At 51.2% G+C, this 13,742-nt stretch overlaps 1 protein-coding gene across 2 annotated transcripts in view; it reads right to left on the reverse strand.

Moving 5' to 3' along the window:
- Nucleotides 1-1,220: 1,220 nt before the first annotated feature.
- The window catches only part of SPECC1L (sperm antigen with calponin homology and coiled-coil domains 1 like), a 45,379-nt gene continuing 32,857 nt past the window's right edge, over nucleotides 1,221-13,742 (reverse strand). For both annotated transcript variants that reach the window (XM_036764249.1, XM_036764260.1), the window contains 4 exons: nucleotides 13,627-13,729; nucleotides 3,229-3,345; nucleotides 3,067-3,126; nucleotides 1,221-2,452 (listed from right to left, as the gene is read on the reverse strand). In XM_036764249.1, coding sequence (XP_036620144.1) covers nucleotides 2,363-2,452; nucleotides 3,067-3,126; nucleotides 3,229-3,345; nucleotides 13,627-13,729 — 370 coding nt within the window. In that variant the 3' untranslated portion in view covers nucleotides 1,221-2,362. The remainder of the gene's footprint in view (nucleotides 2,453-3,066; nucleotides 3,127-3,228; nucleotides 3,346-13,626; nucleotides 13,730-13,742) is intronic.

Here is a 13,742-nt window from a genome sequence, read left to right on the forward strand (position 1 = left end):
AGGGATAAACATGAGGCCTTGCCCTTGCGCTCAATGAAACACCATCATGGAATCCCAATGGTGCTGAGGAGGAAGTTCTCAGCCTCGGTCAGCTCTCACGGGAGGACGGCTTGTAGGCACCTTGGTTAAAGAAGACCATGTCCAGAGGAGGCAGCGATGATAGGCAAGGACCCAAGGGCCACTGTCTTCAGGCATTCCCAGAACTTCCCATTAGAGGGGTTCTCAGCAGCCACAGAATGGCCCTACACGTGACAAACTTTAACTCTTGATGGTATACCTCAGGGCTGTCCAAACGCAGCCCCGCAGTGTGATTTATGTGGCAGCCTACAAGCACAGAATTTACATAAATGCTTTAGCAAAGAAGGCCAAGCTACCGCAGAGCTCTCACTAAAATGGCAAATCAAAATATATATTGTCTATTGTTTCCATAAAAAGCTAAGGGTAAACGGCCCTGGTACGCCTGATAAGGTGCCACCCAGCCTCTCCCAGAGAACCTCCAAAGCCAGGCTTCCCTGGTCTTCTTCAAAGGTCAAGGAGGTTACTCTGTAGAATTCAGTCCTGGGCACAGAGCTGGCAAGACCTGATTCAAACTCAGCCCATGCCCTCTTTAAGCCTCAGTCTCTTCACCTGTCAAACGGAGCTTCCATAGGGAGGCCAAAGCCTCAAAGGTAGTCAACTGCCTCCTATTATTGTTACTGTGGAGGAGCAATGGGGGCAAAGTGATGAGGCTCAACGGATGCTGCTGGGGGTGAGACTGGTGTCGGGACAGACTTCCAAGCATGGACAAAAGTGTGGTGGTGGGAGATGACCTGCCAAGTATGCCAGTGTGGCTACAACCCACTTGGGAAAGGCTTTCATGACTGAACTGATCTGAGAAAGGGCACAATGGGAAGGGGACAGAACCCGGACACTGGAAGGAAATACAGGGAAAGAATTAACATGGTCCAACATTATGTGCGGGGCAAAAACAAAGTTATCCCCAACTGGGAACATGCAACACGGGCAGGAAGGACTGGTCTGAAGGGAGACCCAAGGGACCCAAGGATGGACAGGCCAGTGGGGGATGAGAAGAGGTCAGCTTGTGCCCCAATCATTGGGCAGGGGGTGGAGGTGGGGTGCTGCACATCTGAGGATGGGCCAGGGCAATGCCCAGAGCAAGCCCTAAAATGTCTAAGCAATGGGTGAGTGAATGCAGGAATGAAAGGCAACCAGCTCACCCCTAAAGTGTGTAACCGTTTAATACATTCAGAAAGTTAACAGAACAAAATAAAAAAGGACAGTCTGTCAGGAGAAGCTTCTCTGTGGTTGGAAACCCCCGTGGCCCACCCAGGAACCGTGGCTGTGGCCCTCGTGGGAGAGGGGTGCAGGCAGCCCATGGCAAGGGCCCCAAGGCTGGTCATTTCTGACTGGCCCAGCCCATAAGTAAGCCCTGGAGGGTGAACATTCCTCTGTCAGTGGAACACAGCAGTTGTTCAAGGTGATCGGAGCTGGAGCCAGAGCGCATCTGATTTGGGGAGCCAGGGGAGCCTGAATCAGGTCATGTGGGCCCAGGTCCTGGTACCAAGAGCACGCACCATCCATCATGCACGCACCATCCGTCACACACGCACGCACGCACAGTGTCTCTCTCTCTGGGTAGAAGCCTCCTTCCTTCCTTTGCTGGACATCACAGACACATGTTGGCCAGGGGGTTCCTTCATGAAGAGCAGGCCAGGGCTCTGAGATCTCAGGCTGGCTTGGGTGGCCCACACCAGAAGGGAGGCCCTTGCTCAAATGTTTCTGAGGTGGGTAGGCGCAGGCACACAGCTTGTGGGCTCTGGCCAGCCAACATCTCTGGTGCAAGGCCGGTCCTCAAGGGAGCCAGTAGAGCGTGGCTCAGCCTCCAAGGAGAGAGCAAAGGCACTTTCTTGAGCTCAGGCCCAGGAGGGGTGAGCCTCCAGCGATCCCACTCAGAGCACCAGGAAGGCTGGGTTTTCCCTTGTCTTCCTTCCTTTCCATCTAATCCTTGGATCCGACACCAGGCCGTGGGAGCTTTATCGTTATTAAAACGCTACTGAACTTTGGTAGGAGTAAAGCACGGGCTGATGTCAGGGCCAGTTTTTGGGGGTTGTGCATCACGGAAAATGTTTTTCATTCATCGATCACACCCTTTTATTTCCATGGCAACCAAGCCAAGGTAAGCAGGTGAGTGCGTGAGCTCAGGCCCTGCATGGCACGCCCCCCCTTCCTGGGGTCCTTCCTGAGGATCCAGTCTGCAGGGAAAGGCACGGCTGGCTCTTGGTCCAGCCAGGGCCTAGCAAGGACCCTGGGCTGGCCAGTGAAAGGCACCCGCGTGTCCCGCGGGGACCCCCGGCCAGCGGCATCAAGTCTCAAAGTATTTGTAAATGGCTGTCACGTACTGCATGACGTTCTGCCAGTCTGGACGCTCAGTCCGCACCATCTCACTGATATTCTGCCATAGAAGAGACAAGATGGGTCAGCAGGACTCACGCCCAGCCCAGTGTGGCCCCTGTGACTGGGGCCCAATCCAGGCCTCGAATGCAGCAGTGACGGCTCCATCGAGCAGCCCCGACCTCGGCAGCTCAGCAGCCGAGGAGGACAAGCAGGACAGCTCTAAAAAAAGGGTCTTCCTACTGTAAGAAGACCACCCGAGGGAAGGAAGGGCTAAGCCCGTCAGGGCCAGCGCTGGTGTGCAGGACAGAGGTCTGGGGTCACAGGCTAGCAAGGGCAAGCTCCAAAGCAGCTCCCTCATCCCAAGGCTCCCACTTTACTGAAGAGGAAGCAGAGGTAGGGGCTGGGGCGCCACACCTCCCGCCCCTCCCCCCCCCCCCACAGTTCTCTCAGCTTAAGTCCAGATTTCAGAGGTTCCCAGAACCATTTCTATTGTGAACCAAGACAATGGGTGGGCTGAACCTGAGCAAAGAGAAAAGCCTATTTTTAAATCAGGGCCTAAATTGTATGGAAATGCCGCCCACTCCCCTTGGACGCTTTCCCCTTCAATTGCTGGAAATGGAGCTTCAGCAGCCCTCCTGCGGGCTCCCACCTGGGGGCTCCCTAAGCACTTACCAGGGTGGATTTAATGCCGACACTTTCTGCTGCCTGGAAGGCCAGGGAGAAATTCCTTCTCTGTAAATAAACCAAGCCTGGTCAACCAAAGAAGGGGGAGCCCAGACTGGGGGCAGGGGGCAGAATGGGGGTGCTCCCTGTGCCAAGCCCCTCCTTCCATACCTTGTCTTGGCTGCTCAGCTCTTGGTAGGGGATGTGGGCCGGCAGGTAGGTGTGCAGGAGGGCGCAGAAGGCCAGGCCGTCATTCCAGCTGCTGCTGAAGTTGGTAATGTCGATGTTCTGGGGGACAGATGCAGGCAGAGGCGTTAAGAGACACAGGCCCAGGCACTGACGCCAGGCAGGGTCTCCGCCTCCTCCCTGGGCTCCAGGAAGCTTCTCTAAAGCCACAGAGGGCAGAGTACAGCTGCTTAGAAAGAGGTCACTGCTTCGACCTATCCCTCCCTTCCCCCCCCTCCCCGAAGAGATCCAGAACCACCCCAGGATGCGGCACCCTAAACTCATTTCCCTTAAGTCTAAACATTCCCCACGCAATCACAAGAGTTTACATGATGCACTTGAGGGATTCTGGTCAGAAAGGGAACCCAGAACAGTCTGGGTATGGCCAGTGGGAAGCTAATGACTCCTGGGGGCTGCCTGTCCCACTCGTGGACAGCTTCCTGGCCCTGCCCTTGAGGGCCCTTCAGCTGCCCCCAAGCCCAGCCATCCAGATCCCCCAAGTCTCTTCTCCATGCTCTTCCTGTTCTGGTCACCCTCCTGGGTGGTGAACCAACATCCTTGTTACCCTGTGGTAGCCTCAGCAAGCCCAAGGCCACGAGCTTGTGGGTCACTGGGACTCCCAGATGTTGTTCAGACACACTGCTGTTTAATCAGGGCCCCCCACCACACTGCACCTGTGAAGTGGCCCTGTTAAATAAAGCTCTCACAAGACAGATAGGAGCCTGAGAAGGTGGGGTGGGGCTACCACGGGCAGGGAGGAGCCTGGCATGAGGGTCTGTCAGTGAAGCACCCTCTCCCCCGAACTCCCTGCATTGAGTCTGAAGCCACTTTCATTTGTGGGTTTTCTTTTTTTTTTTTTTGAAGGGGGGAAGGCAGGGCAATTGGGGTAAAGTAATTTGCCCAAGGTCATACAGCTAGTAAGTGTGTCGAGTGTCTGAGGGTGGATTTGAACTCAGGTCCTCCTGACTCCAGGGCTGGTGCTCTGCTCACTGCGCCACCTGGCTGCCCTCTGAAGCCTCTTTCATGCAGGGACTCATGACTTGACTTTACCTTCCTGCCTTCAGAGGAGCTGTTTGTGATCAAAGCCCCGAACAATGGCCCAGCACAGGCCGGGAGCAGACCCTCAATCCACCTGATAACTCTATAATCATTAGACTCTATCTTCTCCATGAGCTCACACTGACCAAATGTGCGGCTAAAATCCAGGTCAACTCCATAGCATTCTCTTCCATTCTCACCGTTCTAACAGCCCTGACAAGAAAGAGCTAAAGCCAGTCTAGGGCGACCTCTTGGCTCCTTGAAATCACCCCTGCCCACCTCTCCTATTTTCCATGGTCTCTCAGGTATGGCCAATAGGGGCTCACCCATCCTCTTGGCCACCGCCAGGGCAGAGGGCAAACACGAATGCCTCCGCCGTCCTCCGGCTGCAGCACGAGGGCTGAAGGGCCTCAAATACTGGGAGGGCTGCCCTCATCAGCTCACTCCCAGGTGTGAGACAGTCCCTGCCCCCTCCCCCCAACCTCATTCCCTTCTTCCTGAGGGAAGGTCCCTCAGGTGTCCTGCTGTGCCCAGCCACACTGCTCAGTGCCTCCCAGGAAGCAGCAATCAGGGTAGTCAGCGACAGTGGTCAGAGGTCAGTCTGCCTCCCGAGGCACATCCTCAGCCTCTAAGACAGCGCTCCTCCAACGTGGTGACTGGTCCCAACTATGTCCTCTGAGCACCAACCATCGCTACAGAGGGAGTGCTGGCCAGCATCTCTAGGCCTTCCTCTAACCCTCCCCCCTCCCATGCCAGCCTCGCCCAGGGACTCTGGGGTCTCTCTTCCCAAAACGACACAAATGATCTCACCCCACCCCACCCATGGAGGGCGAGCCCATCTCTCCTTCACCTGTATCTTGTCCCCCTCCCCGTGAGAACAGAAACTCCTCAAGAGCAGGGATGATGTGGCCACACAGCACAGGGGCAGCCAGGGCCGCAAGTTCAAATCCAGCCTCAGAGACTTCCCAGATGGGTGACCCTGGGCAGGTCACTGAACCTTAGTGTCCTCACCAGTAAAAAGGAGATAACGGGACCCACCCCAGGGTTGTTGTGAGGTGCTCCTTGGAAAGCCCTGGGCCTGGTGGCGCTCAAACAGTTATCACCATCAGCCCAGGGGCTGGCTCACAAGGCTCCACTGCAAAGGAGAAAGTCTCTGGCTTCAAGATGGGCCTCCCTCCCACCAGAGACACCGACTCCTGTCCCCGAAGGCCATGCGATAGAGCAATTCTCTATTTCCTGCCCTGCCCCAGTCTGCCTCCTGTGTGCAGCCGCTCCCCTCCCCCCAGGCCAGCCCCTGGCCCTTGGCCCCTGGGCCCCAGCTTGAGAAGCCTACATGCTCAGAGTCATAGTGCCTTTAGCCAGCCCTGGAGGAAGCTGCTTCTCCACCCTCATGGGCCTAGCCAGGAGGAACCCCCACTAGCTAAAGACCTGGGGTCCAAACACCCACAGGAAGCTGCTCCTGCCCATCCCAAGATGGGTCCTCCTGGAGAAGCTCAAGTCTGGCCTTGGCTCTGGGTCACTGGCAGTGGCTGGGCAGCTGGGAGGCCGAGGCAGCCTAGAGAGGTTGGGCTGTCCCCTGACTGGCTCCTTCACCGGGACGCCTCACACTTCTGCCTCCCCTTCTCCCCGCAGCTGAGAAGGGCTGCCCAGAAAGCCAACACCTCCTGTATCCAAAGCATTCTGGACCAGTCAGCTGGGAGGGAGCCTGGGTCCATTCAAACCCCCCAACAAAGACCAGCAGAGAAAAGAAAGGAATCTGTTCTGGAGCGAAGGTGACCCGAGGAGTGGATCCCTGTGGAGGAGAGGAACAAACCAACCTCCCATCCCCCCACCAGGGAACAGCACCCTCCTAGGCTGGGCTAGGCTCCCCAGCATCTCCAAGCTAGGCAGGCCTCAAAGGAACAGAGTTCAGTCCCCATGGCACCTAGCTGAATGGGGACAGAGATGGAGATTCTCTTCTGTGACTGAAGGTGAGATCTTGACCCGCTGGACCCCCAGCCAGCATTAGAACGGGTTTCTGAAGCCTGGCTGAGCAGCAGCAGAGGGGGCCCACCAGGCCTCCCTTCTGGGGTGATGGTGGAGGGCGGCCAGGCCCCACCCAGAGGGCAGCCCACCCTTCCCTCTCTCCATCTCCTCCGGCGGACTGTGACCACTCCTGGCACAGAGCAGGCACAGGTCAATGCTACCTGACAGACTGGCCGTGCTGGACACTCCCACACTCCCTTCCTGCAGGATCTTCACAAGATGCTGTTATGGTGGGGAACAGGGATGTGCGCAGAGGACAGATGAGGTCATGGAGGTTTAGGGAGGCGACACCCAGGTAGAATCTGGGGACCTGCCAGCTGGGAATTCAACCCCTAAGTGGCCAAAGAAAAGGATAAGGCCTCCGCAGCCCCACTCTGTTCCCCACAGCACCTCCTGGGCCTCCTGACTAATCGCCCACCAAGGGGCCTGCTGGTGCATCATAAGGACAGGCGCTTCACCAGCTGTACCAGTCACTGTGTTGGGGGCTCACTAAGGGACTCTTCCAAGGGAGCCACAGCCTCCCAGCTCACTGTGGGAGTCCCTCACTTGAGTCGCAGTCTCTTCCTCATTAATTTACCAATAGCACCCCCTCCCACCAGTCTAGAGACCCTGTTTCCTGGCCCCTGTCATTCCTGTGCCCCGTACTCATCATGTGTCATGGGCACAGGGCCAAATTCTCAGAAGATGGGGAGATAGGCCACCCAAAGCCTTCTAGTTTGAAGTTTAATTAGGACAATTAAACGTCGCCACCCTTTGGGCCCCCAAAGAACCAGCTCTTAAACAGCTACCAGGCACAGGTCAAAGGAGGCAACTCCCATTCCCACCAACACTTGATGGGGACAAGGACCCCAATGGGGCTGGTTTAGGCAGAAAGGCCTCTACAACCAAAAACAGCACCCTCCATCCACTCTCTAGGGCTGAAGAGAAACCACCAAGAAAATGAAAGTCAGGACTCAGAGTTTCCATGTCTACCACACCCCCATGGGAGGCAGGCTTTTCTTTCCCCTGCGGCTAGAGGGCACCAGAGGGCACAGAGCCCCGGGACTGCAGTCAGTGGGCCCTGAGTTCAAATCCAGCCTCAGGTCCATTTCCTCAACTATAAGATGGGGATCCTAACAGCACCTGCCCCCAGGGTCGCTGTGAGCACTTAGCCCAGTGCCCAGCATACAGTAGGTGCTCTATAAGTGGCTATTTCTAGCCCGGTGCCCAGCATACAGTAGGTGCTCTATAAATGGCTGAGGAAAGTCAATGAATCATCCATCTCTGGCAACCAAGGACAGAGAGAATCAGACCACTTGTCAACCAGAGGTCACCAAGACCCTGCCCCTCGGCAGACGGGCCCTGGAGCTCTAGGAGGAATTAGCCTAAGCACCCACCCCAAGGCCCTCTGAGGGTACTGCCAGAGGCAGCCCGGGCAGCCCCCCCCACCTCCAAGATCTGGTGCTGCTGCGAGCCGAGGCCTAGCTCCAGGGGGCACAGGGCAGAACACAGACAACAACACCCATCTGTGCCCAGCTGAGGGCCCTCTGATCTTGTATCCACTAGGCCACACCAGAGGAGTGGGGTGTTTGGACCTGGATCTCCAAGGAGAAGAAAGATGGGACTGGACTAAGTGAGGGCTTATATGTAAGGGAGAAGGTGTCAGAGGGAGAGGGAGTGAGCAGCCCATGAATGCTCAAGGCACACAGGGCACTGAAGGGTACGACTCCAGCCCAGCCCCAAGGGAAGGGAACCAAATAATGCCAATATTAAATAAATTATCTGGAATAAAAGGCAGAGGAGGAGCGCTACTAAACTCCTTTTGATGGGCGCTTGCGCTTGGACCCTAACTCTAACAGCCTCCACTTGGGTGCCTGTGCCTGAGCCCCAATTCCAAAACCACATCCAGTTCTAAAACACATTTTGTCCTAGGCAGTTTCTCTCTAGCTAAAGGGCAGCATGCCCCAGCTTATCTCTGCTCCTTCCTCAGTAAGCAGCTGTGCCTATCTATAGATTGACTCCCGGATGCTGATAATTGATTGTACACTGAGTCATGACCATATTTGCTACTTACTGACCTTTCTAATACGCATCCTAGACATAGTATTTTGTCTAACAAGACATTAGATGAGAAGCTACATAGAGATTCCTCTTTAGCCCCAACTGATAGTTAACTTAGAGATGTTTCACAGTCAAAACCACACCCCCTAGTAACCCCCACCCTGGGCTAGTTCCTAGTGAACTCTGGGTAATTCGCCTGCACAGTAGATAGAAAAAGTGCATGTTCCTTTAAGAACTTACCACCCCTTAACCACTCCCTAATCCCACCCAAAACACCTAATTGACGTTTGACCCCCAAATCTCGTATTTAAGCTCTCCCTGCACCCCTCTAAGGTTGCAGGTTCCCTAAGAACTCTTGCCTGCTGTAAAGTGTAATAAATCTTTGCCACTTTGACTTAAAGAATGCTTGAGATCATGAATTCATCCCAGACGACCTTGCCCTGGGAACTTTGGTTTGGGATTCCTACATCCTTGGGTTTCTTTTCTCCCTCAACACTTTTAGGACATAACTTTGGTGCTGATACCTAAACCAGGAACCAAAACAAAGAAAACCAGAGACATAGTTCTCTAATGGATATTGATGCAAAAATCCCAAATAAAATACTAGTCAGGAGATTACGGCAATATAACACAAAGATCATACACTGACCAGCTGGGGTTCAGTATTAGGAAAACCATCAACATGACTGACCACATCAATAAAAAAAACAGCAGAAATGATATGATCATCTCAACAGATGCAGAAAAAGCATTTGACAAAATACAACACCCTTTCCCATTAAAAATATATTAGAGAATATAGCTATGAAGGAAGGGCTCCTTAAAATGATAAGAAGTACCTACCTAAACCCATCAGCAAGCATTACCTATAATGGGGAAAAACGAGAGGCCTTCCCCATAGATCAGGAGTGAAACAAGGATGCTCATTTTCACCAACATTATTCAATACTGTCCTAAAAATGCTAACAATAGAAATTAAAAAAGAAATGGAAGAAATCAAAATGGACAACGAGGATATAAAACTATCTTTTTGCAGATGATATGAGGATATACTTGGAAAATCCTAGAGATTCAACTATACTTAGTTGAAACATTAGTAATTTTAGCACAGTAGCAGAATATAAAATAAACACACACAAATCATCAAGACTTCTACACATCACCAACAAAGCCCTGGGAGAACAGCTAGTAAGAGACATTTCATTTAAAATAACCACAGACAATATAAAATACCTGGGAGTATGCCTGCCAGGACAAACCCAAGTACTATATGAACATAATTATAAAACACTTTTTACGCACCTAAAGTCAGATTTAAATAATTGAAGACATATTCATTGTTCATGGGTGGGATGAGTCAATATAACAAAAATAACAATTCTACCAAAACTAATCTATTTATTCAGTGCCATCCCAATTAAAATACCAAAAACATATTTTATTGAGCTAGAAAAAAAGGACAACAAAATTCATTTCGAGGAAGAAAAGGTCAAGAATATCAAAGGAATTAATGAAAAAAAAAAACCAAAATATAAAGGAAGGAGGTTTAGCAGTACCAGATTTTAAACTATATAATAAGGCAATATTTATCAAAACTATCTGGTACTGGCTAAGAAATAGAAAGTCAGATCAGTGGAACAGAATACTCATACAATACACAGTAGAAAATGATTATAATAATCTTGTGTTTGAAGAATGTTAAGATATAAGCTTCGGGGATAAGATTACTATTTGGCAAAAATTATTAGGAAAACGGGAAAGCAGTTTGGCAGAAACTAGGTATAGGCCAGTATCTTACACAATTTACCAAGATAAGGTCAAAATGGATACATGACCTAGACATAAAGGAAGAGAGCACAAGTAATTAGAAGAACATGAAGCATATTACCTATCAGACTGCAATACTAATTAAGGTGGGACTTTTTTCCTGTTTTAGAATGCTAAATTAATTGTCTTTGATTGAGTCTAACTAGGTGCTAAACCCCAAGCCCAAACCCCTAATTACTAGGTGCTAAGCCCATGTGGGAGTGAAGCCCCCAGGGCCCTAAGGGGAGGTTGCTAAGACCAGAGCCGATAGTAGGTGCCTAAGTTCTGGTGGCTCAGATGATGTTTGATGACGTCTAAAGACCGTATAAAAAGAGAGAACGGAGCTGTTTTGTTTGGGGCTCTGAGCCACTAGAGGAGTGGCGCTGGGCCAGCCGTTGTTAAGAGCTCCCTGACTTGTGAACCCAGATGTTGATGCTTTTTGGTAACTATGAATTGTGATTTGGTCTGTTTATATTGTGTATGTTTGTAATTTGTATTTGCTCTGAGGTTCAGGTTGCTGGCTTTTCCTCCTGAACTAAGTGAGTTTATATATATATATATATATATATATATGTATATTTTATATGTTGGATTAAAGTAAGATTGTTAACCCCTTAACGTTGCTTTCCTTAGTAAAGCAGATCAAAAGAACCTGTGCTGGCAGCATCCTTGCTGCTGGTCTCATCAGGTCTTACACCCCACAGCAGCTGCTAGCTGAATTATTGCAACACAGAATTATGGACAGGAGAAGCATTTATTAATAAACAAGAGACAGAGAATATGATGATATTTAAAATGGATGATTTTGATCACATTAAAATTAAAAGTTTTTAAATAAAATAAATGTAGCCAAGATTATGAGGAAAACAGAAAATGGGGGGGGGGATTTTATAGCTAATTTCTAAGATGAAGGCCTCATGTCTCAAATACATAGAGAACTGAGTCAAATCTATAAGAATATGAGTCATTCCCCAATTGATAAATGGTCAAAGGATACGTACAGGCAATTTTTGGAAGACAGCAAGGATATGTAGTCTTATGAAAAAATGCTCTAAATAACTGATTAAGAGAAATTCAAATTGAAACAACCCTGAGGTACCACCTCACACCTACCAGAATGATGAAAATGACAAATGTTGGAGAGGATGTGGCAACATTAAGACACTAATACACTGTTGGCGGAGCTGTGAACTGACCCAAACATTTTGGAGAACAATCTGGAATTATGTCCAAAAAGTTACAAAACTGTGTATACCCTTTGATGCAGCAATACCACTATTAAGTCTGTTTCCCAAGGTGATCAGAGAAAAAGGAAAAGAACCTGTATCCCAAAATGTTTACAGCAGCTCTCTTTGTGGCGACCAAGAACTGGAGGTCAAGGAGAGGCCCATCAATTGGGGAATGGCTGAAAGAGTTGTGTCTGATTATCGTGGAATACTAACATGTTGTAAGGAACGAGGAGTGGGGCGGTTTCAGAAAACTATGGACAGACTTGCACATCATGAAGAGTGAAAGGAGCAGGAGTAATAAACACTTGAAAAGAGGGCCCCAGGACGGCACCCATCCCCCACGCACGGCCCACCATCTCTCTGGCCTGCCTCCTGGATACCCCGTGTCTGCCAGAGACACTGCCCTTCTTCCTCTACGTCACTCAAATCTGTAAAAGCCACCTTCCTTCCCCCCAGTCTCGGAGTCACCCCTTCAGAGAAGCAAGTTACTTCCCACTTGGTCCTGTCATCATCTTCAGAGCAAAATGATTTCCCTAAAGCCCATGGTGGACCACATCACTCCCCCTGCTGCCTCTGAGATCAAATTTATTTTTCTAACTTAATTTAATTTAATGCTCCACTGTGGCTTTCTACCATAGGCTCCTTGGTCTGGTCCCAGCCTTCAAGGAGCTGGAATTCCACTCCAATCGGGGGCACGAGCACACAGGAGGCTGGCGTGGGCTTCTCCCCAAGTGGACAGGGATGTTCCAGAGAAGGAGAGGAGAGCCAGGCCACGACATGCTGCCCCTTCCCTCCCCCACCTCTACTCCAGGCTGGAGCCACCGTCAGGCCCTCAAAGGGACCTCGGAGGTCACCGAATCCAAACCGATGGGGAAACTGACGCCCAAAGCGGTGACGTGGCCTCCCAATTAGCCTCCATTACCTCCTAACAAAGACTATTATCTGAGGGCTGCTGGTAAATGTTTAACAGCTGGCTCTCTGTGCACAGGACACCCTTGGAAGTTAAATTTCAGTATCAGCATTTTCTCCATCACGTTCTTAAGGCCAGACAACGTTGATACGATTAAGCCCCCATCAGCAGCATCTGCCAATGGCCGAGGTTTAAATGCTGTAAAGGCGAGCAAAGTGGGATTTTTTTACTGTTTTTTTTCCCTTTTTTTAGAGGGCTTCTCAGCACTGGAGCCATCAAGTGCCTCTGCCTGAGCCTTGCTTGGTTTGCAGGAAGGCCCACACTCTTTTGCTAGTTAGGTCAGGAGAGGTGTAAAGCTCTCTGACCCTCAAGAAGTGTCTATGTACTCAGGTTAGCATTTTGCTTGGGGCTCACTTGCTGGAAGAGCGTTGGTGTGGAGACTCTGGGTAGCCCTTAAGGCTACGTTGGTGCTGCTGTCTCTGGTAACTGCGTATGTATGCACTGCTATGTCAGACAGCTAGAAGTCTGTTGATTTGGGTTATTTTGCTCAGTCTGTAATTTCTGTGTGTGTTTTCTCTGAAGTTCAGGGTATGTTCAATTAAAGTGAGATTGTAAACCCCTTCAAGTTGCCTTCCTTAGAAAAGCAGCCCTCCTGTGTGCTGGTGTCATTGGCATGACACCCCCACAGCAGCTACATGCTCACACTGAAAATTTAACAACCGGCTCACTCCAGCACACTCTGGCTAGTGCCTACATTCCCAGCCCTTCCCACCATGACTGCCCCACGACCATCTCTTCTTTGGACAGTCAACCTCTATGCAGGCCAAGAAGTGATAACTACTGCAACCACCTAACTCTGTAAGTAAGCTGGAGTCACGGCGGAGGCGAGGAGATGACAGGAACAATCACAAGGTCAAACTCCACTGCCTAGGACTGAGGAGAATCCCCTGGGATGGAGCCCCCGGGTCATGAAATGCCGACCGGCCAAAGCTCACTCCCCAGCACGGACGGACTGAAGCCGCTCGGTTGACGGCTGCAGGCTGAGCCAGCCTCTGACTCTGGGCCAGTTCCCATCTGCTGATGCCCAATCTGCACTGGCCTCTCTGGGACTCCCTCCCCACTTGTCCCTGGCTCTGCACCAGGAGGAAGGAATCCAGTGCCACTCCTCCCCCAGAATGGCAAGAGAGCCTGGGTCCAAAGTCTGGCTAAAATGTAGGCCAGCTCTATGCCCAGCAGTGCCCTCCCGTGTGGCACCTGGCCTCCAAGCTCCTTCCTGCGCCCTGGCGCAAACCTCACCTGGTAGCCTTCAGTCTTCTTCTGGCACCACTTCAGCAGGGCGTTCCTCTTGGACCCTCCATATTCTCGGGCCAGGGCCGACAGGGGGTCCTTCCGCTCCTCCCTGGGGGACAACA

This window comes from Trichosurus vulpecula, chromosome 1 (assembly GCF_011100635.1).
Source record: "Trichosurus vulpecula isolate mTriVul1 chromosome 1, mTriVul1.pri, whole genome shotgun sequence".
Taxonomy (NCBI): domain Eukaryota; kingdom Metazoa; phylum Chordata; class Mammalia; order Diprotodontia; family Phalangeridae; genus Trichosurus; species Trichosurus vulpecula.